Consider the following 23,235-nt stretch of genomic DNA (forward strand, 5'->3'; position numbering starts at 1 on the left):
TCTGAGGAAGAGTCACCGGACCCGAAACGTTAACTCTGTTTTCTCCTCTGACATCATCAAGGTATGTTTACTCTATACCTTTGCAGCTGTGACCTGAATCAGGTCCTGTTTTGCACTGTCATCTGCCCTAACTAGAATCATAGAATCCATACAGTGCAGAAGCAGGCCATCCAGCCTTTCGAGTCCACATCCCACCCTCTACCCTTTCCCTGTAACCCTACATTTCCCATGGCTAATCCACCTAAATGTGCACATCCCTGGACACTGTGGGCAGTTGGTCAATCCACCTAACCTGCACAGCTATGGAGGAAACCAGAGCACCTGGGGAAAACCCACGCAGACAGGATGGAGAACATGTAAACTCCACACAGATAGTTGCCTGAGGCTGGAATTGAACCCGGGTCCCTGGCGCTGTGAGGCAGCAGTGTAGTATGATAATGTCAGGCAACGTAAATTCATCCTTCTGCCTTTGCAAACAACACTGCTTAGAAGTCTCCTATGTGTAAGTTCAGTCCATAGATATCATTTAAACTAAATATAGCTGCAATTTACTATAGAAATTTAAATGAGAACAGCTAATTAAACCCTTGCCCTCAGCTGTAAAGGCAGTTTCTGATCGTTACTGATTATTTTCTTTAAGCCTGCTGCATAGATTGTTTGGATTCCTCCCAGCCTCCAAAGCCAGATCTTCAAGATAATAATTATTTCTTTGACTCTCCTGTCCTCTGGCCCACTGACCCCACCCCATCCCTGCCCAACTTGAAGGTGGTTTTCTTCAGAAAAATCTTCCACTTTCCTGACCATTGCTGCATTCACCGTCCAAATCCAGAGTCTGAGTCTTGCTAAGTTATTCAGGGGCACCACTGATTCAGATTATGGTCCTCGCCCTGCTTCTGACAATGCTGCTTCCCAGCAGAGGCAGTAGACGAGAAGCAGAATCGCTGGCTGATCTCCTCGTTCACCATCCCAAAAGAAACATCTATTTATGTTGTGTCCAGGTGTCGCTGCTATTCTACCTCAAAGCAGCTAGTTTAGAAAGTACTGGGGATTAAACGTGGCTGAGGGGACCATATTTCAATATTACAGGAAATCACTGAGGGAACAGCTCTGCTTTGAAGTTAATTTGTCAATTGCTGAATGTTATTGTTGTAATGATTCACATCACCAATGTAGTTCATTTCTATAGAACTCCACCTTTGAGCCTTGGAGACAATAAGGACTGCAGATGCTGGAAGCCACAGCCAAAGGTGTGAAGCTGGCAAAGCTCAGCAGGTCAGACAGTATCGGAGCCAACGTTGACTTTCCTGCTCCTCTGATGCTGTCTGCTGTGCTTTTCCAGCTTCACACCTATAGACTCTATCTTGTCCTTGCCTTGAGTTCTTGAGTTATTCAAAATTAAACGAGTGGGACATTTAAATTCTGGGTCTTACACAAAGCTCTTTAGTAACCATTCTTTGTAGATGAATTTGCATATTTTGTTTTGATAGTTGTGTGTTACTATAGCTGCATCATCAGTCTCAAACTGTTCTTTATGGTTATGTAACTTCAGAAATTGGACAGCAACAAGCCCAGAGGAGCCACTGTCTCTGAGCATTGATGTAAGTACTTATGGGATCATGTAACTGTGCTGCTTTACTGTTTTAAGGACACTCTGATGTGCTACTCATTTCCCCCTTTCCTACCCTCAACAAACTTGAGGATATTCAAGACGATGTGTTTGTGTTTGTGTTCTGGCCTGCATCTTATGGGGCCTGAGCTTGCTGAACCCACGCTTGATCCCAGTTTAGCAATGTCTTGATTTTAATATTCTCATCCTTGTTTTCAGATCCCTCTTCTTATCTGTGTAATCTTCTCCAGTCCCACAATACACAGAGATATCTGCACTCCCCCACTTCTGGCATCTCGAGCATCTCTGATTTTAATCACCCAGCCTTCAGTCCCCTGGGCCCTGAGCTCTGGAATTCCTTGTCTACAACATCCCCTCTCAATGCTTCACTCTTCTCTTCTAAGACTCTCTTGAAAACCCATCTCTTTATCCACACTCTTGTATTCTAATCTAGTATCTCTTATGTGGCTTGTGTCATGTTTTGCTTTGTAATGCTGTTGTGAAGCACCTTTGGATGTTTATAGTGTTAAATTATATAAATGTCTATTGTTATAAGTTTCAATTGAAGGTGTCTTGTTCTTTTTATAATATAGTACCTGTTGCCGACAGCCTCGAGCCAGGAGGCACAGCAGTGGCTGCACAGAAACCGCTTCTCAGCATTCTGCCAATTATTTTTCAATTTTTCAGGTGAGGCGTGTTATTTCTACCAAAGAAGTCTAGAATTCATGGAAGCCCTTGTGAAATCCTCGAGGCCTTCAATAATGGCTGATCCCTGGTATCCACAAAAATTAAATCTGGACACAGAAACAAAAGTTTACTTATTTGTCAACAGAACGCTAACTGATTGGAGTCACTAAATACTCTTGTCCCTCCTCTTTATTGCTGGAGGCTTGAGGGTTGCAGAAGGCAGAACACTATTTTTTGTACTTCCCTTTGTTAGCTATCCTTTTAATCCACAAAATAAGCACAGATGTTCAGATAATCACTTTATTGTTAGCATTCAGGAAGCGAGATGGTGAAGGATAGAATACTGGAACCTAACCCTTATACACTTATAATTTTTTAATTACATAAATAAATATTACATATCATGCACTTTCAACTAATAGTAAGAGAAATCATAGAATCCCTATATTGTGGAAGCGGGCCATTTGGCCAGTTGAGTCCACACTGACCCTACAAAGAGCATCCCACCCTAAAACCCTGCGTATCTCATGACTAATCCACCTAACCTGCATATCTTTGGACTGTGGGAAGAAATCGGAGCACCCAGAGGAAACCTACACAGACACGGGGAGAATGTGCAAACTCCCCACAGACAGTCGCCTGAGGTTGAGAATTGAATGTGGGTCCCTGGCGCTGTGAGGCAGCAGTGCTAACTACTGAGCCAACATGCTGCCTTTTTAGCCTGTTCCTGTTTAAAATCTCTTTTGAAATAACCTGAAACAACTAGGTGTGGCATTTCCCTCTCGGGGATGTTCAGTGGTAGCTACCCCCAAATGCCCATGCCTGGTTCTGTTCATATGCTTTTGTTTAAAAATTCTTTATTGACATGTTGTGAGAGATGGGATTTGAACCCATACCTTCTGGCCCGGAGGTAAGGACACTACCACTGCACCGCAAGTGGATTTTGGTCCTAGTTAGTTTGTTAATCAATCTGGTCCACACAGGTAATGACACACACCTCTAGGGCAGTTGAGTCATAAATACAGACCTCCTGGCCCAATGGTAGGGACACTATCACTGTGCCATGAGACTCATTTTTTTGCATAATCTGTAAATCAGATTAAATTAATTAATTGACCAAATGACACACCCATAAAGGAGCACCATATCAACATTTAAATTCTCAAATTAACTTACAAAATTAAAATTAAATTTTGGCTGTGAGCCACTTCTATTTATGGCTATTATCTAATGAACCTGTTATGATGCACTGCTGGAGCAGGTGGGACTTGAAACCAGGTCTCCTAGCTCAGAGGTAGAGGCACTATCACTATGGCACAACAGCCATAAGACCAGAAGATATACAAGCAAAAATTAGGCCATTTAGCCCTTCGAGTCTGCTCCACGATTCAATCATAGCTGATAAGTTTCTCAACCCCTTTCTCCCCGTAACCCTTGATCCCCTTGATAATCAAGAACCTATCTATCTCCATCTTAAATATACTCAATGACCTGGCCTCCACAGTCTTCTGAGGCAGTGAGTTCCATAGATTCACCACTCTCTGGCTGAAGAAGTTTCTTCTTATCTCCATTCTAAAAAGTCTTCCCTTTACTCTAAGGCTGTGCCCTCGGGTCCTAGTCTCTCCTAATAATGGAAACATCTTCTGAACATCTCCTCTGTCCAGGCCATTCAGTATTCTGTAAGTTTCAATTAGATCCCCCCTCATCCTTCTAAACTCCATTGAGTATAGACACCGAGTCCTCAAACATTCCTCATATATTAAGCTTTTCATTCCTGGGACCATTCTTGTGAATCTCCTCTGAACCAGCTCCAGGGCCAGTAACATCGTTCCTGAGATATGGGCCCAAAACTGTACACAATACTCCAGATGTGGCCTGACTAGAGCCTTATAGAGCCTCAGAAGTACATCCCTGCCTTTATATTCCAGTCTTCTCAAAATAAATGACAAATTTGCTTTTGCCTTCCTATCTACTGACTCAACCTGCAAGTTTACCTTGAGAGAATCCTGGACTAGAACTCCCAAGTCTGACTGCCCTTCATATTTATGAATTTTCTCTCCATTTAGAAAGTAGTCCATGCCTCTATTCTTCTTACTAAAGTGCATGACCTCACACTTTCCCATGTTGTACTCCATCTGGTACTTCTCTGCCCATTCTCCTAACCTGTCCAAATCCTTCTGCAGCCTCCCTGCCTCCTTAATACTACCTGTCCCTCCACCTAGCTTTGTATTGTCTGTAAACCTAGCCAGAATGCCCTCAGTTCCTCTATCTAAATGATTAATGTATAAAGTGAAAAGTTGTGGTCCCAACACTGACCCTTGTGGAACACCACATGTCACTGGTTGCCATCCTGAGAAAGACCCTTTTATCCCCACTCTCTGTTTTCTGCCAGAGAGCCAATCTTCTATCTGTGCTAGCACCTTGCCTCTAACACCATAGGCCCTTATCTTACTCAGCAGCCTCCTGTGAGGGACCTGGTCAAAGGCCTTCTTGAAGTCCAGGTAGATAACATCTATTGGCTCTCCTTGGTCTAACCTGCTCGTTAAGAATTCTAGCAGATTTGTCAGGTATGACCTCCCATTGATGAAACCATACTGACTTTGCCCTATTATACCCTGCACTTCCAAGTATTCATAAATCTCATCCTTCACAATAGACTCCGAAATCTTACCCAAGACTGAGGCTGGGCTAATCGGCCTGTAATTTTCCATCTTTTGCCTTACTCCTTTCTTAAATAGAGGTGTCATGTTAACGATTCTCCAGCCCTCTGACTTTAGCGATTCCTGAAAGATCACCACTAATGCCTCCACTATCTCTTCAGCTATCTCCTTAAGAACTCTGTGGTGGAGTCCATCTGGTCCAGGTGACAAATCCACCTTCAGGCCATTCAGATTTTCTAGCACCTTCTCCTTCGTGATGGCCATCATACTCAGGTCTGCCCCCTGTCTGTCTTGAATTTTTGGGATATTGCTTATGTAACACCGTAAAGACTGACAAAAAGTAATTATTCAGTTCCTTAGTCATCTTTGTTCCCCACTACTGTCTCTCTAGCATCACTTTATAGTGGTCCAATGTCCACTTTTGCCTCTCTTTTGTCCTTTATATATCAAAAGAAACTCTTACAGTCTTCATTTATATTACTGACTAGCTTACCCTCATATTTAATCTTTTCCCTCCTTATTTCTTTTGTTGCCCTCGCTGATCTTTGTAAGTTTCCCAGTCCTCTGGTTTCCCACTGCCCTTTGCCACATTATATGCTTTCTCTTTTGCTTTTATACTGTCGCTGACTTCCCTAGTCAGCCATGGTTGCCTCATCCTCTCTGTAGCATGCTTCTTTTCCCCAAGGATGAATTTTTGCCGTGTCTCCTGAATTACTCCCAGAAACTCCTGCCATTGCTGTTCCACTGTCTTTCCTGCTAGGCTCCTCTCCCAGTCAATTCTGCCCAGCTCCTCCCTCATGCCTCTGCAGTTACCTTTATTCAGCTGTAATACCGTTACCTCTGATTCTATCTGCTCCCTCTCAAACTTCAGAGTAAAATCAATCATATGATGATCACAGCCTCCTAAGGGTTCCTTCACCTTAAGCTCCCTTATCAAGTCTGCCTCATTGCACAACACTAAATCCAGTACTGCCTATTCACTTCTGGGCTCCACCACAAGCTGCTCCAAAAAGCCATCTCGTAGACATTCCACAAATTCCTGTTCTTGCAATCGACTACCAACCTGATTTTCCCAGTCCATCTGCATATTGAAATCCCCCATGATCATTGTAACTTTGCCTTTCTTACACATCTTTTTAATCTCCTGGTGTATCTTGCACCTCAGCTCCTGACTGAGGTTTAGAGGCCTGTATGTTTTTTTTTAAATCTTTTGCGGTTCCTCGACTCTACCAACACAGATTCTACATCATCTGATCCGACTTTGTTTCTTACTATTGATTTAATTTCATTTCTTACTTATAAGGCAACCCCACCCCTTCTGCCCGCCTGCCTATCTTTTTGATAAGATGTATATCTTTGGACATTTAGCTCGCAGTCCTGATCCCCTTGCAGCGATGTGATGCCCACCATGTCATATTTGCCAATTTCGAGCCACAAGCTCATTTACCTCATTTCTTATACCGCGTGCATTCAGATGTAACACCTTCAGTCCTGTATTAACCGTCCCAATTCTCATTGTCACTCGTTTATCCAGTGTGCTTGAAGTTTGATTCCTAATCCTTTCCAAACACTCTGTCCTATTTGTGTCTGTGCTGGAGAATTTAATAACCTCTCCCGAGTTCTTCTTTCCTGTCATTTCTTTCATATTTTTCCACACAATTGAATCCACCGCTATAGATGTTAACCTGCTGCTTTGTTTCCTACTGGGCTAAGTTTCACCACTTACCCACTTTCTACGTTAAGGTCCTGTTGTCCACCCTATTTACCCTTTTTGCTAGAACATTGGTCCTGGCTTGGTTCAGATGGAGACCATCCCAATGGTATAGATCCCTGTTCCAATACTCATGCCAGTATCCCATGAAGAGGAGTCCCTCTTTCCCACACCACTCCTTTAGCCACGTGTTTAATTCCCTTATTCTTGTGTCCTTATGCCAATTTGCACGTGGCTCAGGCAGTAATCCGAAGATTATAACCCTTGAGGCCCTGTTCTTTAATTTGGTTCCTAGCTCCTGATAATCTCTGAACAGGTCCTCTTTCCGAGCCTTGCCTATGTTATTTGTTCTAACATGGACCACAACAACTGGATCCACCGCCTCCCTCTCCAATATCCTTTCAAGCTGGTCAGAGATATCCCTTACCCTGGCACCAGGCAGGCAACACACCATGTGGGACTCTCGATTCTGCTTACAAAGGATACTATCTATTCCCCTAATTATAGGATCCCCTACAACTACTACCTGTCTTTTTGCTGCCCCCTCTTGAATGGCCTCCCATGCCACAGTGCAGTGGTCAGTTGGCTCATCCTCCCTGCAGCCCAAATCCTCATCCACACAGGGAGCAAATACCTTGTACCTGTTGTACAAGGTCAAGATTTGAGGTTCCTCTGCTCCCGACTGCAGGATCCCTCTACATGCTTCGCTTACAGTCACACCCTGCTGTCCCTGGCCACTGACCAAATTTGAAGTACTTAATCTACCAGGTGTGACTGCCTCCTGAAACAAATTGTCCAGGTACTTCTCCCCCTCCTGGTTGTGCTGCAGTGTTTGAAGCTCCGATTCCAGCTCATCAACTCTGAGCCGAAGTTCCTCGAGCAACCAACACTTGCTGCGGATGTGGCCACTGCAGTTCGCAATGGGATTAGCCAGCTCCCACATCATACAGCTACAACATATCACCTGTCCAGCCGTCTCTACTTAATTAATTACTTTATTAATTTATATAATTTGTTATAATGAGTTAATTAAATTTGTTGATACTTCTTTCCTGGGTTCTTTTTCAAATTTAGTGCAGATTTCCGACCAACCAATCAGGTCACAGCCTCCTTGTGACATCACTGCAGTGTTTTGCAGCTAGAGTATCCTGAGCCCCTGTAGATTTATAATCACTCAGTGCTTTTCCTCCACCCTTAGACAGCTTCCTACCGACTAGGCCGTGATCCCCAAGACCCGGTAGATTTATACTGACTCTGTGCTGCTGTTCCACCCTCCAGTGGCTTCCCACTGACTCACCTCCTCCTGGACTACAAGAACCCTAATGTTTCTGTTTATATCTTTTTTCCCTGTGTGTATGTATATCTTTTGATTTAACTTATTTTCCTAATCAACCTATTCAGAGTTGTTATGACACCTCTGGAACAGATGGAACTTGAGCCATTCAAGGACACTACCACTTCACCACAAGAGGACCCTTTTTCCTGTTTATATCAGATGAATCCCTAATTCATCCCACCCATTGAACATAATTAACCCTCAATTCATGCGCATTTTAACACTCACTATCTCTCTGCTTCTTACATAATGCCATAGTTTAGTTCTGCGGTTAGTTTTGGTGGATGAGAGGGAAATCCTGGACTGTGTTTTCTATCTTCTTTCTAAACATTAAGATTGAAGATGCTACACCGCTTGAACAGGCATTTGAATATTTTCTGTAATTTGTAAATTTTATTTTCATTCTAGAAAAGTATTTTGTTTTATTGACGGTTATTGCTATGATATTGATTCCATCAGTGTATTTTCCAATAAATATATGTTCTGTGCTCTAAACTATAGCTCGTGTGTGATTTTTTTTTTTGAAAGATAACGGAAGGTGCATTGTGTAGAAATAAAGCAATAAGGACTGGATGTCATGATGCTTAAAATATATCTGGGCTTTGTGAAGTTACTGCCCGCCTTACTAAAATTTAGAACACTTGTACAAGATCCTAATTAATCCAGTATTTTTGTCTGCTGCATTCAATTAAACTTACATGAACTTGCATTTACTTCCAGGGTCAGACTTCCACCATACATAGCATGCCTTTAACTTCTTCGCAGTTTGCATGCTTACATGCATGTTCTAATGAATTCCTCAGGTGCAGACTTGTTGAAAATGTCTAAAGAAGATTTGATCCAGATTTGTGGTCCAGCAGATGGAATCAGACTTTTTAATGCAATTAAAGGAAGGTGAGTCATTCAAAATATTGCACCATAACTTTCTTGCTATAATAACCAATATTCTTTAAACAAGCCACGATCAAGTGTAGAATTGCAATCCTTTATTGTAGATCATTCCATTCCAATTGAACTGACATAATTTACTTCTTTTGTCCCAATTTATGTGTAAAGCTTCTTGAATGGCTACCTTTGCATTTGCCTTATAGTAGAGACCTATGAACTTTAAAGAGGTCTTGTGGCTCAGTAGGTAGTATCTTTCTCATCTGGGCCAGAAGCTGAGTGTTCAAAACCTACCCCAGGACTTGATGGCCATGCAAGGAGCCTCATGACATGGTCAAACATGTTATTAACATCCACCTGTTAATTCTTCCATCATGCCAGTGGTAAGAGCAAGAGATTCCTAGTTAGCCATACTTGATGTGAGTGGTATTGCTCAAACTGTAACCAGTTGTCTTTCTTGAACAGAGAGAAATGCCAATGATCCCTTGCGGAATGAACAAAAAAAGTCCCAAACTGCCGAAGATATTCTAAAGCCTGTTGAGGCTATGCATCTTCAAACATCTAGGTAGTTTTCTCTTGCCCGTCAAAGCTTATTGTATGACTCACGTTCCACTTTTTGACAAATGCTCACCGATACTAGTCTGTTGTTGACTATTTTCTCCATTTCTTTTTCTCTGTATGCTGCTGAATGCCGGTGGGCACCAGCACCGTACCAAAATACAGAGAATTCCATGAGATCTAATGAAGACCTTCAAGTGTAATCCCTTTGCCAATTTGAACAAATTCACAAATATTTCTGTATTATGGTGTGTACGCTTCTGTTTAAAGTTGACTCAAAGGCAGTTTTACTTAAGTAGATAGACAGGTTTTGAGGTGTCTCCCTGAGTATTTTTTGGTCACTTGTAGTTCAAGCATGGCTGCGATTGAGTAAGTACTCATTAACTTCTTGTAGTGCTACGTTAACAAAAAATACGTTGACAATTGCTAGCCTTGTAGACAATTCAAATGTGAAATGCTTAAATATATTTTAGACTTGCATCTGTTGTAGCTATTCATCCCTAATAATACTGCAGTCTGAAATTAACTTTGGCTTTCAAGTACTGTATTAATACCCCTCTTTCTGGTACTCATGCTCACAGAAATGTGTATCCAAAACTGACTATCTACATGTGTCAGGAGCCTGAAAATAATCGCGATAATCATCAACAAAAACAAGACACCATCGGGGGAATTAGCCCTTCATGCGGTGAGTTCTGGTCTGGGTATGTTTTAGCAAGAATGAGCCTTTGTGAAAGCCTGTCAGAACCAGAAGGAGGTTAGAAATTTCACTGAAAAATCTTTTTTTTCTGTCCTCAACCACATTAATGCCAATACCCCTTCTCCATCACTTAGCAACACAGCAAAGCCTAATGGTCTTGCTTTCAGATTTGGGGATTTGCTTTAGTTTCCAAACTATTCCAAAGCACGTGAACAAAGAGAATGTTCTTATTTTTGTGTATTTCAGTCTCAGGAATATGGTAGGATATGGCAAGGCACATTCCAGCTCCAGCAAACATTTCCACTAGGATAAGAATATTAATGAAACTGCTTGAAGCTGTATTATTACATAAGCGCAGGACAGGGCACTGACTGCATGCAAGGGCTCACCAGAGATTGTTACAAATTAAGTGAAAGGATTAAGAAGTGGCACAAAAGATTTCAGTATAGATAGATGAAATTAACATATTCCACAACAGTAGGTATAGCATTTGCAAACAAAAAGGGACTACTTAGGAAAACTAAATGGTTATGATTATTATGCAGAAGCTATCCAATCCACACAAAGGATTTGGGTGTGATTTTTCATCACAATGAAGATACAAGCAGCCATTAACAGCATGGTTAACTGAGCTGGAATGTGTTTCAAGGACATTTGGTTGTAAGTTGAAATGAATTATTAACTCTGTACAATACCTTAGTAAGGTCATTTAATGTTTTCCAGAGGATTTATTTTAGGCAGTAATGTTCTCACAAAAAGACTGCTTGGGCAAGTTCAGAAAAGAGTAGGATGACACTTGGGCTTAGCCTCACTGCGATGTGGAAAGACTTTTAAAGAGCGGTTTTTAATTTGTGAAGTGAAAAGACTTAGAAAGAACATGACTGAAGTTTTGAAGATGAAAAATGCGAGCAGAAGCTGAATTCACTTGAGCTTTAATTTCAGTTTGAGGATAATAACTAAATTAGCAATCCTTGGACAACACTGCATAATAGGAAGATTTTTATGTTCAGTTTGCATCCCAGCACATATTTCCAGCAGAAGTAGTTAGCAAGCAAGGAACAGCCTTAGGTCACAGTCCACATTAAACCCAATAGTATAAGAAGGTATGAGACTCTATAGAGATTCACAAACTGAGAAACGGAACATCAAAGGTGGTAATTCAGAATTACATGGTACATGTGCTGGTGAGTATGGGGACAACAAGATAAAGCAGGTTAATTCATTACTTGCGGAAAGGTACAGAACTGAGGTCTTCATTTTTCTGGGGCACTGGGACATCTTTGCTGGGTGACCTGTAAAAGGTTGCGCCTGAGCAAAGCTGGGACCAATGTCCTTGTGGGAAGTTAGGTATTGCTGTGGGGGAAGGTACAAACTAATTGGTCAGGTTGGGGTATAAATTAATTTGGCAGTGGGCGGATATCAGTGTGGAACGAAAACATAAGGGACAGCACAGTGGCTCAGTGGTTATCACTACTGCCCCACAGTGCCAGGGACCCAGGGTTCAATTCCAGCCTCAGTCAGCTGTCTGTGTGGAGTTTGCACATTCTCCCTGTGTCTGCGTGAGTTTCCTCCATGTGCCCTGGTTTCCTCCCACCGTACAAAGACATACAGGTTACATGCAGGGTTACAGAGATGGTGTGGGTGGGATGCTGATCAGAGGGTCAGTGCAGACTTGATGGGCCGAATGGCCCCTTTCTGCACTGTAGGGATTCTATGGCAAGGGAAGCAACAAAAATGGAAGTTGACAAACTGCAATAAAGCAATCCAGAGGAGAGGAACCAGTTAGAGGTCAAATGAAAAGCAGATTCCAGCATGGTTGGAAAGTATGTATGTTAATGCATGCAGTGTGACAGAGAAAGTTGGTAAGTTGCAGGCATGGGTTGTAAAGGAGATTTGAGCAGGCAAGGGAACTTACTGGGATCGCAACACATTTAGGAGGAATAATGAAAGAAAGGAGGTGAGGGTGAGAATGTGAATCATGTATAGTATTACATTCTGGAGATTGGATGACCTGCTTGACAGTTCCAAAGACAAGATACATTTGGTTAACAATTTGGGAGCAGAGGAGAAGCTATTCTGCTGCCTGGCAAGGAGCAGCAAGTATTTGTCAGCATGTTTAGGAAAGATATAAAAATAATAGTGATACTAAAGGACTCGAGTATCTTAATACAGACTGGAGTTAAATATCAATGTAGAGGGTTAAAAGGGGACAGAATTCCTGAAATTATACAGGCACACCTTCATGATCAGTACGTTTCCAGCCCAATGAGGAAGGCAGCTATGCTGGATCTCATTTCGGACAATGAAGCGGGGAAAGCATTTGAGAAGCAGTGATCATAATACTTTTTGGTTTGGAGTAAGGAGTGGAGCAAGGAGCGATGAAAATGGAAATACTAAAGTGGAAGAGGGCTACTTTCAGTAAGTCGCAAAGGGATATAGACTTCGATGTCAAATTTGCAAATGGTACAAAACTCATGAACATGGGAAAGAGTGAGGAGGATCATTACCAGATTTCAGGAAGGCATAGACAGACTGGTGAAATGCCACACACAGGTGAAATTTCATGTAGTGCCACTGGTGGCACAGTGACTCAGTGGTTATCACTGCTGCCACACAGCGCCAGGGACCTGGATTTGATTCCACCCTAAGGACCTTGACCTTGATTGTCTGTGTGGAGTTTGTGCATTGTCCCCACGTTTGTGTGGGTTTCCTCCGGGTGCTCCGGTTTCCTCCCACAGTCCAAAGATGTGCAAGTTAGGTGGATTGGCCATGCTAAATTGCCCGTAGTATCCCGAGATGTGAAGATTAAGTGGATTAGCAACGGGACGTAAAGGGTTACAGGGAGGGGGTGGGTCTGGTTATGAACTCGATGGCCGAATGGCCTGCTTCTACACTATTGGGATTCTGTGATTCTACTGATGCATCTTGGAAGCACGATGAGAATGGAAGATATAAGCCAAGTGGTGCAGTTTTACAGTGAGTACAGTTTTAAGGAACAGAGAGACCAATTTAAGAGGGTGGTTCTTATAGAAATGTCTGGTATGCTGGGCTTTATCAATGGTGGCATAGAGTACAAAAGTAAGGGAATTGTGTTAGGTCAGTCTTTAAGAAGCAGAGGTTAGGTAGCAGCTGGAGAATTCTGTCTAATTCTGGGTGCCAAATGATATGAAGGATGTTCGTGTTTTCGAGAGGGTGCAGAGGAGATTTACTCGATTGAAACCAGGAGTAGAATTATGTGGAAAGGCTAGAGAAGCTATGATTTCTTTGCTCAGAGCAGAGAAGATTAAAGGGAGATTTAATAGAGGTTTTCAGAACGTGAAGAGTTTTGACAGAGCACATATGGAAAAGCTGCTTCCATGCAGAAAATGAAAAGACTTTTTTCTCATTCAATAGTATATGCAATAGGTTGGTGTATTCACTAAAGATAAATTGACAAGTTTGCTTTGAAGCATTGAGAGAGATAATGGGCAAATGCACAGCAGATAAAATTTAACATAGAGAATTGCGAAATTATACAGTGTGTGAGACCAGAGAGACCGGGGGGTGTTTGTGCAAGAAAAACAAGTTGAAGCTGATAGGACTCATTGAGCAAACAGGAAGATGAGAGTACAAAGGCAAATGTGAACCATTTTCAAACACTGGTTCAACCTCATCTGGAGTATGTTCTTCAACTCTGGGCACCACTCTTCAAGAAGCAATGTAGAAAAAGATTTACAGGAATAGTTTCAGGGTCATTGAGGATCATTAACTACATGAAATAATTGGAAAGGATGGAGTTGTCCTCCTTTTGAGAAGTGAAGTTGGAGACATTGTTTGATTGAGGTGCTCAAAATCAGGAGAAATTTAGAACAGAGTAGACCGAGCAAAACTGTTCCCTTTGAAGGGATTGCGAATCAGAAACAACTTATTGATAAAAGAGCAAACAGCAACACCAGGATTAATTTTTTTTAATGCAGAGAATGGTTTAATTCTGGAATGCACTGCCTGAGAATGTGGTAGAGCAGGATTAAGCGGTGACTATCAGAGGTGGATTAGAGAATTATCTGAAAAGTTTTACAGGGATATGAGGAAAAGGTATTTGAATGGGACTAAACTGATTTACTCTTACTGAGACTACACATGCGCAGAATGGGCCAAATGGCCTGCTCCTGTGCTGTACCATTTATATGATTCCATGGTTGTCTCCCCACACCTACAGTATATGTATCAACATCGGGAGAAGTGGGAAGCAAAGAGGAAAACATTTCCAAGTATTTAATGTGTTTCTTATTTGAACTGTTTTTTATGTGATGAAATTCTTTTTCCCGGTTTCCTCCAGTATACCATGCAATCTTTTTGGAAGAGCTGACAGCGATAGAATTAACTGAGAAAATAGCAAATCTGTACAGCATTTCTCCGCAGCAGATTAACCAGATCTACAGACAGGGACCCTGTGGGATCCACGTGCTTGTCAGTGATGAGGTGAGATCCAAGAGAGGTCCATGCGCAGAATGGCAGCTGAGATGGCGGTCGACCTTTTTTTTGACCTTTTCTTTAAAAAGATTTTTCTTTCTCTGGAATCGTCTGTTGGGTTTGAATACTCCAGAATGGAATCAATTTGGACTCAGGTTGAGAGTTCCATTTGTTAGGTGTTTGCTGACCAGAGTGTTTCTCTTAACTTCGGCTTTTCTGAATAGGAGACTAATAAAACATTTTCTATTGCTTCCTTTTGTCTTTTTTCTTCTTTTCTGTACTTTACTTTCCTTCCATTCTTCTCTCATTCCCCTCCTTCCTGTTTTCCTCCCTTCTTGCCCTTCTTTCCTTCATCTGCGTCTGCTTTCCTTCCTCCTTCCCCTCTTTCTTTCCATTTTCTCCTCCTCACTCCTGGACTGAAATCTTTTCTCACTTTCTTCACTCTGTCTTTCCTTCTTCAATTGGCATTATTTTCAAACTTTATTTACCTCATTAATTTTTCCTTCTTTTCTTTGTAATTATGGTTATATCCTTTGAGGTGGTGTGGCCTCTCATTATTCATACTTCAAATTTAAAAACAACTACCTAGAGATCGCTGACCCATATTAGAGTTTAAATTGAGGCCTACTGGAAGGTTATCATGCTGGAGTTGCCAAAATCTCAATACAAACATTACTTTTCACAACATCTTGTAAGCTGGGTAAAGTGTGCTTCAATAATTAGAGGAATTTGCTGAGGTAAATACTGAGATTTGGCATTTTAACATATTGGTGGAGGAAAACTAAGATCTTTACATTATATGGTAGCTATAGCTATCTGTTCTTGATATGAAGCCCCTGAAGAAGATTATATTATGACAAAAATATAAGGTGGTGGCAAACTACATGTGACAGAGATGGGTACATTTATTGAACCGATATGCTTACCTGGTCACTGCAGTATCTTTGCTTATTTGAATTAAAAGTCCTCTCCAGTGTTTGTTATAGAGTTGAAGAAAATTACATTGAATAGACTTGGATTTGTCAAATGTTCCCTGAAGCATATTTTCTGACTGATACAAAATTAAAAACAGCAGTTGTGGTATTGACAATTTATTGCTTCGTTTTGGTTCTGAGCTTATAAAGTCTCAGGTGAAGTAAGAGAAAGAGTTGTGAGAAATGCCAGGGTGTGTTTTGAATGATGAATTTATTTCACGCCTTGTTTGGTACGTTACAAAATACTTAATAACATGAGCTTTTGGGCAGTGATTGCGTGTTGCATCTGGGAAATGACTCTGATTTGCCGAGAATGATTTGAGTCTGGATGTGTTGCTGCTTAGCCCAGCTTGTCCCCAATTAGAAAATGATACAATCTTAGTTCAAGCAAAATGAATGCGGTTAGAGATTTGTGTAGACATGAAAGCTACTGTATTCAGACCTCTATTTGTCTTGCCAACTTAAACGCGAGGTTACTGACTTGCCAGGAATTCCTATGGGTGGGTTGGTTTTGGGGGGTGCGGGGGGCGGGGAGGGGGATGCTTCTGGAAGACGCGGTTAATCTTCCTTACCACTGATCTTAGCCGGTCTCTGTTTTCTGACCCAGGAGTCAGCTTCACTTGCAGGACTCAATGTTTTAATCATTTAAAACTGGGATTCTCCAGTTGCACCCTTTTGCCCCAGGCTGCTTTTACAAGTAACAGACTTCTTGTTTTTGATTTAATATTTGGGTGCGGTAAATATGAAGCAATTATGCTTACAGTAAAGTCATGATAAGTTGAATTGCAGAGGGCTCATCCTTAAATTTGTGTTAAATTGTAATAATTGAGGAAGCCCAACCTATTGTACCAGTCCTGAGGTACTATGATCTAATTGAATGGTGAAGCAGCCTTGACAGGTGAAAGATGTGCTTCCACTCATGTTTAATATGTTCATGTGTTCATTTGTCAACAAACATGCTCTGTGTCAACATAAACCCAAATGAAAACACAGTTGCACAGTGCGTATGTGAAAAGTCTCTGTACTTTTTAAGTTGTTTACACCTTACAGTGACCTGACCTTGTCCAGTAAAAGGCACATTGGGAGCTCGTTGTGGAAAAATGCAGTCATCTTTTTTCCCCTCCGTGTGCTGTCTTTAGACACAGCTATCGTGTTGTCAGTGCAGTCAAATGTGTTTTCTGTGTCTTTATTGTGCACTGTGAAGTCCTGGAGCACCGTGCTGCCTCTGTAGCTTTAACTGGGCAAAACAGGTGGGTGAGCAGGCAGCATTCATCAGAGATTTTGGGGTTGTCACGGTGTATCAGGTTCACCTTGTATCCGATCAACTGAACTTTTAACTTTCTCTCAGGTTATTCCATGCTTGCTGTGTTTGAATATTCTTTCACAGAGAGTTCTCAAAGTCAAATGGTGGCTTGCCTGTGATTTTGTGCTTTAACATGACCCATGGCCTTGTGGAATTCTATGCTCACAGAGAGCTACTGAGGTCAAATCGTGGAATGTTTTCAAGAAGGAATTGGATATAGTTCCTAAGGCCAAAGGGATCAAAGTGTATGGGGAAAAAGCAGGAAGAGGCTGCTGAGTTGGATGATCAGCCATGATCATATTGGATGGTGGAGCAGATTTGAAGGGTTGAATGGCCTACTGCTGCTATTTTCTATGCTTATGTGTTTCTAACTCTGCTCTGTTTGGTTGGCTCAGTTATACAATAAATGTGTATGGGTTTGGCTAATCCTGGCATTGCCGATACAGAATTCTGGCCAATCATGGTAATCTTTCTATTGGATTCCCTGTTCTTCCAGCAGAAATGGCTAGCAGTTTTGCCACAGCTGGAGTTTCAGGTGACCCGAGTTTCACTGTAATTAGCTTCAACTGGAGCTGTTGCTACACCATCATAGTATGAAGCAAAACTCTTACAACATGCCTCATGTATCAGAATAAATTTGATCCAGAATATATGACATAGTGCAGCTAAGATGATTGACAATTCCTGTCAGATTTTCTGAGGGCATTCAATTCTTAAGTACAAGCTAAATGCCCAAAATGCTAAATTTTAAGTCTGAACTTTTAAAGCTGGGTGACTCTTTAAACAAAAAAGACGTGTGACTATCCCCCAGGCTTCTTGTCCATTCCTGACCTGTTGTCCATAATACAAGCGTTGGTTAGACAGTCATAGAGCGGTACAGCATGAAAACAGACCCTTCGGTCCAACTTGTCCATGCTGACCAGATATCCTAAATTAATCTAGTCCCATTTCCCAGCATATCCCTCTTAAACCCTTCCTATTCATGTATCCAATCAGATGCCTTTTAAATGTTGTAATTGTACAAGCCTCCACCACCTCCTCTGGCAGCTCACTCCATACACGCACTGCCCTCTGCGCAATAAAGTTTCCCCTTAGGCCCCTTTTTAAGTCTTTCCCCTCTCACCTTAAACCTGTGCCTTCTAGTATTGGACTCCCCTACCCCGGGGAAAAGACCTTGGCTATTCACCCTTTCTATGCCCGTATTGATTTTATAAACTCCAATAAGGTCACTCCTCAGCCTCGGACGCTCGGGGAAAATAGCCCCAGGCTATTCAGCCCCTGCCTATAGCTCAAACTCTCCAATCTTTGCAATATCCTTGTAAATCCTTTTCAAACCCTTTCAAGTTTCACAACAGTCTCTACTCACCTCTCGACTTAGCGTGGCTCTTACATGGGTGTCAATCCACCTTCGCTGTAATTTTTTTTTGTCGAGGTGGGAGGAGAGTCAAGGTGAGCTGTGTGGCAGCTTTTGCTGTGTGGGCAACTGTCAGAGAGGATGTGGGGGCTTATACTACCTGGAGGATGGGGAAGATTCCTGTGCTCACTAATCATATCCCTCAAGATCCTACTCCTCCCTACCTCAGATCTGGGAGAGAAGCTTTTTTGGCTTGTGGACTGGTTGTAATCCCAGCAGTGGCCAGTCCTGTCCTCCGTTGTTGCTGGAACACCAATCAACAATTCTCTTGGGCAGCACTTCCTTCTGACGAAAGTATAAGTCTTAACTTGATTCAATTAAAGCTTTGCCAGCATAATATTGGTCCAGGGCAGCTGGATATGTACTGGAACAAAAACAGAAGCTGCTGGAAAAGCTCAGCAGATCTGGCAGCATCTGTGAAGAAAAAATCAGAGTTAACGTTTTAGATTTGGTGACCCTACCTCAGAACTTTTCCAGCAACTTCTGTTTTTGTTCCTGATTTACAGCATCTGCAGTTCTTTCGGTTTTTATTGGATATCTGACTGGCTAAGTATCGGCTGACATTAAGTAATTGTCTGTAATCTATTCGACATCCACAACTTTGTCTTTTTGGACACTCATATTGTGCCAATCTTCAATTTTAAACAAGGAACAAAAACAAAGTTGCTGGAAAAGCTCAGCAGATCTGGCAACATCTGGGAAGAAAAAAATTCAGAGTTAATGTTTCAGGTCTGGTGACCCTTCCTCAGGATAACAGCATCCGCAGTTCTTTTGGTTTTTATTCAATTTTAAACAAGTCTGATTTAGAAATGTAATTGCACTCCCTAAATCCTTAAAACAAGATCTACATAATCACTGTTTCTTTTAAGATTTGCATTCAGAGATTGTAAGTTTGAGGTTATCACGTGGCATTGATTGTCAGAGGTTAAAGATTTATAAATAGACTTTTCCTTGCACCCAGGCTGTGGAATTGACTTATTGTGTGATTCATGCTGTTGAGCTGTTGAGAGTACCGTGGCATTCAGGTGGTCAATTTAATAGTCGTGGTGTTTTGCTATATTGCTTATTGAGAACTCCACAGTTAACCAATGATGAATAATGCATTGTTTTAAGGACTTCTGTGACATTGACAACAAGGTGTATATTTGAGACAACACAATGTGGAGCTAGAGGAACACAGCAGGCCAGGCAGCATCAGAGGAGCAGGAATGTTGACGTTTTGGGTCGGGACCCTTCTTCAGAAAATGTCAACTTTCCTGCTCCTTTGCTGCCCGGCCTGCTGTGTTCCTCCAGTTCCACACTGTGTTTTCTTTGACTCCAGCATCTGCAGTTATTGCTATCTAAGGTATATATTTGATACCGTTCTGTAGCAATTTGTGCCAGTTAGAGATTCTACCAGATAAGGGGTTGGGTGCAGGAGGTAGACAAATTACGAAGTGATTACAGGTTTGATCCCTCAGCCTAGTTATTTTTTTCAATTTCTCATGGAAGTATTGTTTGCTTAGTATAAGATGATTTTGGCAATTGTTTTACATGAGGCTCATTTAGCAGTTCTCTTATCCATGAGTTTGAAGCTTGTGGTTCAATTCTCACTTCAGCACAAAACTCAAATCTGACACTTCAGATTAGTACTAAGGGAATGCTACGCTGATTGAGGTGCCATCTTTCAGATGAGACGTTATAGTAGGCCCTGTATGCCTTGAGTTCAACAGAAAAGAGGCAATGCACAATTTTGAAGAAGAGTCAGGAAACACAGCAGTAAGTTTGCTTTCAGCAATGTTTGACAAATGTAGTCAAGGTAAGTGATTCGATCTGTATTGGTTGAGAGAGAAATGCTGGCCAGGACACTGGGAGAACTCACCTGCTCTTCTTTCAATCATAGAATTGGATCTTTTGCATTCGCCTGTGAGGGCACCCCATTTAATGTCTCAGTGAAAAGGCTGGCATTGTTGATAGTGCAGTTCTCTCTGAACACAATATCAGCCTCGACTATGTGCTGAAGTCTCTGGATTGGGGATTTATATGCATGACATACCAACTCTTGGCTGACAGTTGCCAGTGATGCAAGTAACAACAGTTGACACTGTGCTTCCAAGGTGCCAGTTGAGATCCTCGCAGCAGTCACTAGGCTGCAGTCCATTTGTTTTTAATGTCTGGTAAGTTACAGAAGATCCATTGAAGATTGTACCCACCTCCTTCAGCACTTCTGCAGTACTGACAGAGGCCAGAGCGTACTTTGGAAATGAACCAAGTTCCTCCAGAACTCTAACTTACTTACATATTTTTGATTTGATTTATTGTAGTCACATTTACCTATGTACAGTGAAAAGTTTTGTTTTGCAAGCAGTACAGGTAGGTCATAGCAAACAAGGACTCGCAGATCATAGGGTGCTTAGACAGAGCGAGGCACACAGGTTATGGCTGCACAGGAGGTGCACAAAGCAAGATCAACATTGTTTGAAGTTAGAGAGATCCATTCAGCAGTCTAACAACAGCAGGGAAGAAGCTGTTCTTGAACCTGCTGGTGCATGTGCTCAAGCTTCTGTACTTTCCGCCTGATGGAAGAGAGTATTACTGGGATGAGAAGTGCGAGTGGTCTTTGATGATGTTGGCAGCCTTTCAGTGGCAATGACATGTGCAAATGGAGTCCATGGATGGGAGGTTGGCTTCCGTGATGGTCTGGGCTGTGCACACCATTTTCTGTCATCAGGCTGTCATGCACCCAGATAGAATGCTTTCCATGGCGCATCTGTAAAGGTTGGTGAGGCTTTAGATGTACCAGTGGTTGAAGGAAGTATTGAAATGAGCTGATGAAGATACATTACATCAAAATTCCTTACAATTCTGTAATAATGATATTCGAAGATAATTTCCAATGATTTGCAGCAGCAATTTGACAAGGTATTACAATGCAGAGGGTTGCACATGGTAATGGTACTGCTTGGGCTTTGTCCACAAACCTGTCAAGAGAAATGGATTTCTTCTGATGTATATATGAAGATTTGCTGCACTGTTAGATGGAAAGGTGCCTTTCATTGCAGGGATCCAACATGATAGCATTTTTTACTCATACTATGTGGGTGTCAGCTGCAAAGGTTTGAACAGCAGAGGCAATTGTTTGTCATTCAACTCTCAAAAACTTCAAAACTTCTGTTTGTGCATTTTGTGACAAAGCACTCGTCCTTGTTATTGTTGCAGATATGTAGACGTGTGCTGCAGGATATTAGGGGAAGTGTTGGTAATGTCACTGGACTTGTAATTCCAGAACCCTCGGAAGGAGACATGGGCTCAAATCTGACTATTGCTGATGGTGAAATTTGTATTTATAAAAATGTAGAATAAAAAGATACTCTAATAGTGACCATCGTCCATTGATGTAAAACGTATATCTGGTTCACAAATATCCTTTAGGGAAGGAAATCTGCCATCTCTACTGGTCTGGTCTACATATGACTTCAGGTCCACAGCAATGCAATTGACTCTTAACTGCCCTCCAGGCAATTTGCAATAGGCAATAAATGCTGACCTAGCTGGTGATGCCCATACCCATGAATAAACAAAGAGAGAAACTTCTGCAACAGCGGCACTATGGTTTTCATTGAATCAGTCATCTATTGGAGACCAAGGTCTCATGAGCTTTTTTACCCAGATTTGGCAAACATCTTTTCTGATAGAGAATCATGGCACATGCAATTTAACAGACTCGCACCTTAAAGTAGCAAAGTCTCTTAAGGTCAGTGGGCATTATGCACTGGGGCAGTTAGGAATGGCCACAGCTTCTTAGGACATTGAGAAGAGCAATTGGTAATATACAAGTATGAAGGTAGAATGGCGGACACTGCATAATACCATTGAACAGTGAAGGGGAGTAATGTGCTAGCAATCAAGTAAAATAATGTGCCTGGGAATAGGACTTTGTACCTTACGTTTGGGTTACTAAATTACTAAATCAGCTGTACCTTGCCAAATGAGTGGTGTTAACTTGCCAACATCTTGCCAGGTTGCTCAAATTATCAACTTGTGAAACTTCTTGTCACAAAATCCTGAACATTCCAATCCTCCTTTCACTAGTTCTTCATGCAACCAGCTAATTATTTGAGGGCAAGTTCAGAGGTTTGGGGGGTGGGGACAGAGGAATGTGTTGACATCAGTCCCCTTGATCCCTATGCTGAGAGTCCCAAATATAATGTGGAACCTCTATTCAGTTTTATGCGTGTGTTCAACATGCAAAGATCACCACCTTTCTCACAGTCATTTTACTAAAATTTAATTTGCATGCCCTCCTAATTAACTGCTTCTGGGTTTGTCACATGAGGAGTGGTTGAGGACTCTGGGTCTGTACTCGGAGTTTAGAAGGATGAGGGCAGATCTCATTGAATACTGAGAGACCTGGCTACAGTGGATGTGGAGATGATGTTTCCACTAGTAGGAGAGACTAGTACCCAAGGGCACAGCCTCAGAGTGAAGGGACAACCTTCTATAGAGACAAACAGTACGGAAACAGACTCTTCAGTCCCATTTATCTGCACCACCCAGACATCCCAATCTGACCTAGTCCCACTTGCCAGCATTTGGCCCATATCCCTCTAAACCCACCCTATTCATATACACACATCCATGTGCCTGTTAAATCTTATAATTGTGCCCACCTCTACCACTTCCTCTGGCAGTTCGTTCCATACATGCACCACCCTCTGCATGCAAAAGTTACTCCTCAGGTCCTTTATAAAATCTTTCCCCTCTCCTCTTAAACTGAAACTCTTAAACTCTCCTCTTTGGACTGAACTGTGACAAGGAGGAATTTGTTCAGCCCGAGGGTGTTTGGTCTGTGGAATTCATTGCCACAGAGGGCTGTGGAGGTCAAGTCATTGAGTGTATTGAAGACAGAGATAGATAGGTTCTTGATTAGTAAGGGGATAAAGGCTCACGGAGAGAAGGCAGGACACCGG

At 41.9% G+C, this 23,235-nt stretch overlaps 1 protein-coding gene across 2 annotated transcripts in view; it reads left to right on the forward strand.

Annotated features, from left to right (window-relative positions):
* tfcp2l1 (transcription factor CP2-like 1) overlaps positions 1–23,235 on the forward strand; it is a 55,057-nt gene that overhangs the window by 23,937 nt on the left and 7,885 nt on the right. The window contains exons 9-13 of one of the 2 annotated variants that reach the window (XM_048599128.1): positions 1,550–1,598; positions 2,200–2,293; positions 8,804–8,894; positions 10,025–10,131; positions 14,462–14,604. In XM_048599128.1, coding sequence (XP_048455085.1) covers positions 1,550–1,598; positions 2,200–2,293; positions 8,804–8,894; positions 10,025–10,131; positions 14,462–14,604 — 484 coding nt within the window. The remainder of the gene's footprint in view (positions 1–1,549; positions 1,599–2,199; positions 2,294–8,803; positions 8,895–10,024; positions 10,132–14,461; positions 14,605–23,235) is intronic. The other variant, XM_048599129.1, reaches the window with a different exon arrangement.

This window comes from Rhincodon typus, chromosome 7 (assembly GCF_021869965.1).
Source record: "Rhincodon typus isolate 14 chromosome 7, sRhiTyp1.1, whole genome shotgun sequence".
Classification (NCBI taxonomy): Eukaryota; Metazoa; Chordata; class Chondrichthyes; order Orectolobiformes; family Rhincodontidae; genus Rhincodon; species Rhincodon typus.